This window comes from Xiphophorus couchianus, chromosome 22 (assembly GCF_001444195.1).
Source record: "Xiphophorus couchianus chromosome 22, X_couchianus-1.0, whole genome shotgun sequence".
NCBI lineage: Eukaryota > Metazoa > Chordata > Actinopteri > Cyprinodontiformes > Poeciliidae > Xiphophorus > Xiphophorus couchianus.
Genome location: NC_040249.1, coordinates 684,257 through 689,405, shown reverse-complemented (window position 1 = coordinate 689,405; position 5,149 = coordinate 684,257). Strand labels below are relative to the sequence as shown.

Here is a 5,149-nt window from a genome sequence, read left to right as displayed (position 1 = left end):
CCCAGCCGGAAACATTTCTGCTGTTTTTGTCTTGGCCAAATGTCATCAAAAAATTTAAATGTTGGACCAATTTTATGTACAAAAAAACTATGTTCAAAGGATGATTTTACTGAACAGTCCGAACCTGGACCTGTTGGCCCCTCTGCCTCTGTGGCTGAAATGATTTTGTTTCTTCTTCATGTCCGTCGACGATGTAAAAAGAAAAGAAAAAAGGAAAAGTAAATTTCCACAAAAACCAAAAAGAACTGAAATTTTGAGATGCACAGAGAGACAGGCGACTTGCCTTCTGGAGGGGAGGACAGAGAGAATGGCTGATTGAAAATGCAGTCACTGTCTGGTTTTATGCAATCTTCAGTCGTTTACTCAGTTTTATCTTTGGTTTCTGTTTCTATTTTTTTATTATGTTTTTGCATTTTGAGGTTCTACTTGCAACCTGGTTACAATCTAACAGCACAAACAAATTCTTCCCCAGTTTAAGGAATTCTCTTTTCTTGAAAACATTTCGCGGCTGAAGCCAGAAGGCTTCCTCGGTTCTGATGGAAACAGAAACGTGAAACGGACCACTTCCATTTAGGATTTTAAAAACATTTTAATTCAAAAAGCTGTTTCAGGGGGAATGTTTGACACAAGCTGAGGTTATGTGTGTGTTCGAAGGTTTTCCACTCAAAACAGAATTTTTTATTTTTTTTTCAAATAAACATTAATGATGATCCACAAGAACAAACAAACAAACTGTCTGCCCTGCTGGTAAAGACGTGCAGAAAGTCTTAAATGGCTCACATTTTATTACAGCAGCATAACTTCAAAATGAATACAGTGCCAAACAAAAGTAGCAAAACCACAGTCTTAACAATCCCGTAATTATTAATATCATAAAAATCTTCCTTTTATTACACTTTTTCAGCTTATCAGAATTTCAATAAACTTCTAGTTCGTAACCATGACTTCCCAAAGTAAGACCCTGGAGTTAAAGCCGAGGCATTTTTACAGTTTTTTACTGACCTTATGCTCTTGCAATAAAATGTTGTCAAAATGAATTGATTCCACTGTAATCTAAACATTTTTAGCAGAGAAGCATCATATATGTCATGTATAAATAAGCAGCTTCGCTTATTGGTCCAAAGTTATCCAGTGTTGGAAAAAATCCTAAATAAAAATGTCCAAACATCTAGAGCGTTTAAGCTGTAGTAACAAACTCATCGGGATGTGTGTGGGTGTGTGTGTGTGTGTGCATCAAGAGTTGGTAGCTGTTAGAATCTTCTCTCGGTGCTCCTCATACTTGTGCAGCATCTTCTGGAGGTCATAGTCGGCAGGAATCACCTGGAGAACACAGAGCAGACCCAGCTAACAACCACTCCTCAGCCTGTCAGGATTTAACTAGGACGTCGGCCCACAGTGTTCAGCTGGAGGAGCTGAATGGACAGCAGAGGTCCGCCTGCAGCAGTACTCACCAGAACAGGAGCAGGAACCGGAGCGGAGCTGCCCTTAATGAGCCAGTCTTCATGCAGCCGGTGGATGAACTCCAGATGCTCCTGGTGGACACACACACACACACACGCACACACACACACACACACACACACACACACACACACATATAGTAGAGGCTGATGGCTGTACAGGGTATGTAAAGCATTTTGTCTGGACCAGAGGCGTGAAGCCAGGTCCTCACCAGTGGAATGACCATCTCCTCCTCTCTGCATCGCTGCTTCAGCCTCTCATGGCAGGTCTGAGGAGACGTCTGCAGGTAAACTGGAGCCAGTGGAACAGAGAACAAGCCTCATTGTAAAGCAGAATGCTCATCAGAACTTTAGAGTCTCAGAGTTCCAGTTTTCAGACCCAATCTTCTCACCAATCAGGTCGACAGGGAGGGAAACGTTTGCGGTGATCCAATCGAACCACTCGCTCAGGACAATGTAATCCACCTCTGGCATTTTTCCACTGACAGAAAGAAAGAAAAAAGACCCATCAGTCTACTGACAGCATCTGATACCTGGGAACTAGTTCACTGTCATCTACTAGGAGGTCACAGTTTTTAGAGCAGCCTTGTTGATCATCGGTCAGATCCAGAATCTGGTGAAAACACAACGGCACCTCTGATAGAGATTCTCCACGAAGATGTGCTTGGCGCTGAAGATCGACCTCTCCATCATGGTGACCGGAGCAGTCTGAAACCAGAAACAGTCCCTCAGGTTTCCACCATGCTCAACACCTGGAACTATAAGCCCATGTTCCTTGCCAGCAGCTACACGTTAACAGCTCTTAAGTAGCTGCTTCAAGCAAGCAGTTCCTAGCCAGCAGCTAATAGCTAACAGCTACAACCTAAGAGCTCCTAGCTAGCGGCTCCCAGCTAACAGTGAGCTTACCATGGCTGAAAGGTGTTTATCCAGCATGGTGAGCTGAATATAAGTCTGCAAAGAGATTCCCCAGCGCTGAGGATCCTGGTACATCAGGGCCTGCAGAGACAGAGAGGACAAGCTTAGAACTCACTGCAGGAGCTTCAGACCCTCTAGAGTTCTCCACAGTTGTTCCTGCTACAAAAACAAAGTTCAGTCTATTTAGCATTGGTATTTGACGTGACAGACAGACACAAGGTAGCACACATAAATGTAAAGAGGAAAGAAAATTACACATGGTTTTCTATTTTTGAATGACTAAAAATTCTAAACTATGACGTCCCCTTTAACGTCCATCCATTTTCTTACACACTTGTCCCTAGTGGAGTTGATTGGGGTGCTGGTGTCTATCTCCACCGGTCAACGGGCGAGAGGTGGGGTCGCCCAGGACAGGTCACCAGTCCATCACAGGGCAACACAGAGACAAACAGGACAAACAAAACAAACCCACACACACACACACACCCACGCACACACACCTACCCACACACACACACACACACACACACACCTAAGGAGAATTTAGAGAGACCAATTAACCTAACAGTCATGTTTTTGGGCTGTGGGAGGAACATGAAGAGAACCCAGGCCTGCACAGGGAGAACACGCAAACTCCATGCAGAAAGACCCCCTCTAACATGATACCCCTAAATAAATTCCTGAAGCGGAATCGTCAGTCATCCGAACACAAGGCGTATTTAGGTTTAAAGTTATCTCTTAATGGCACCATGCAGCATGTTCCTTCTGACTGGAAGTGATATTAACGTTTTGGAGCCTCCCAGCCAGAGTCCAGACCTGAGGACCTGCAGTGGGGTCAGGACAGGACAGAGGTCTACAACCTGCGCTTCCACAGACAAATGTGGTTCTTCGGCCCCTGTCCTGTGGCTCATATAAACCACAGAATATCTGCAACAGAACGATACCAATATGGCTGCTAAGTAATTTAGTGGGTTTATTTTTTTTTAGCTTCAGATGTGTGCTTTATATTTATTTATTTTTGCCTGGGTCTTCATTTTCCATATTTATGGAAAGGGCTCATCAGCTGGGCTCATTGTAGAAAATGTCCTTTATAAAAGTTAACAATTAATTTTGCCCTAAAATTTAAAAATAGAAATACATTTACGAATAATGTCGTATGCTTTCGAATATAAAACATTTGATTTAGTACCCATTTAAAATAAATACTTTTTTTTTGTAGAGAGACACGTTTCAGAGGTTCCATGTTTGGTATTTTGTCGTGCTTTAAATAAACCGAACTGTCAAAAGATCTTATTTACCAGAAGATTGTGTCCACGGACGTTCCTCCATTTGGACACTGGTTCTGTCAGGACCTGGCACAGACAGGAAATGACAGAGTTATACATGGATCTGCTTCCTCCAGCTCTGAATCTTGACAGACTGGAGCCTGGACTTCACCTGGATGTTGCTCGTATTGAGGAAATAATCCAGACACGTCGTCTTCCCGCTGGCGATGTTCCCCTCAACACAGATCTGGAGTCAGTGGACAGAGGCGGAGCTGTTGCAGGTTAAAGCTAGTAAAGCATCAGAGTCACGTGGGCTCTGGAGACTCACCACCGTCTTCTTGCTGTCTCCGCTCCGCATCAGCTTCCCTTCAGAGGAAGACAACATGGTGAGACAGAGACAGCCGTCTGCTCCTGGTCTCTGTTATATCAGCGGGGACATGTCCGCCTCCATCTAAAGCTCAACACACACTAGCAGGCGCGGACAGTTGGGCCGGTTTCAGTCTACGGTAGCCCGGACACACCTGGAGTTCCGGTTCGGATTCCTCTGGTAGCTCCGCTCCGAACCGAAGGACGGAGAGCTGAACGGAAATTGAGAAAGAACCGAGCAGCAGCTGCTGTCATCTTCCTTCCATCACACTCACCACATCCTCTACACATCCGCTGCTATTCTTCTTCTTCCTCTTCTTCTTTTTCTTCTTCTTCTTCTCTTTTTTACGGCGGTTGGCAAGCAACGTTTAGATGCGCATTAATCGCCATCTGCTGGCGGAAGGGAGTGGATCGGAATGCTAAAATATAAATTACACAGATTTTAAAGCTAAAAATAAATAAACAAAAAATAATATAACAATAACAACCCTATCTTCTCTTGTCGTCTTGTTAAGGTACCTTAATAATAATATTAATAATAATAGAAAACAAAAAACAAAAACAAAAAAGTTGCTCTTCTTCTTTGGCTGCTGTCAATGTGCACGCGCATACCGCCACCTGCTGTACTGCGTGTGTAACTTCACACCTCTCTCTTTCTGTTTATTTATTTCTTTTATTTGTATTCATTTCCGTTTTGGAATGGCAACGTTAGCTGTGTGGAAAACAAGGACGATTAAAATGTTTGGACAGGATTACTATCAGCAGAAAAAGGCTTTGAAACTGAAAAATATAGTCTATTATCATCAACACTGAAGAATTTTAGCCAAATATAATAATTTGTCATTGGAATCATGATTCAAACATTTCGCGAGGCTTGTATTTAATCTGTGATCACATGCATACTCTAGTGTATTGAACATATATGTTTTTATTTTTATTTCTCTGCTTTGTTTGGTTAATGTTTTAGTATTTTTGGTAAATTAACAATAAATTCATGTTTTAATCCTGTTTTTAAACCGTCCCGCCAATAACTGTTGGTGGAAATGTGACTTTATGGCTAAGTGTGGCACGTTTACACAACGACTAGCTTATGTTCAGTAAAGTGCGCTGTCACTTTGTTAAACCAACTAAACTAGAAAGCAG

General features: G+C 42.7%; 1 protein-coding gene across 3 annotated transcripts; it reads right to left on the bottom strand.

Annotated features, from left to right (window-relative positions):
* Positions 1 to 765: 765 nt before the first annotated feature.
* tk2 (thymidine kinase 2) lies at positions 766 to 4,412 on the bottom strand. 3 transcript variants are annotated; one of them, XM_028006642.1, is made up of 10 exons: positions 4,282 to 4,412; positions 3,969 to 4,006; positions 3,813 to 3,887; positions 3,674 to 3,727; positions 2,367 to 2,456; positions 2,095 to 2,168; positions 1,853 to 1,941; positions 1,673 to 1,752; positions 1,452 to 1,532; positions 766 to 1,320 (listed from the first exon to the last, which is right to left on the bottom strand). In XM_028006642.1, the coding sequence occupies exons 1-10, from the start codon at positions 4,295 to 4,297 to the stop codon at positions 1,234 to 1,236; spliced, it is 684 nt and encodes a 227-aa protein (XP_027862443.1). In that variant the 5' UTR covers positions 4,298 to 4,412; the 3' UTR covers positions 766 to 1,233. The 3 variants fall into 3 exon arrangements, with proteins under 3 accessions (XP_027862443.1, XP_027862442.1, XP_027862444.1); XM_028006641.1 differs by having other exon boundaries at positions 4,162 to 4,361; XM_028006643.1 differs by having other exon boundaries at positions 4,110 to 4,358.
* Between the last annotated feature and the right edge of the window lie 737 nt (positions 4,413 to 5,149).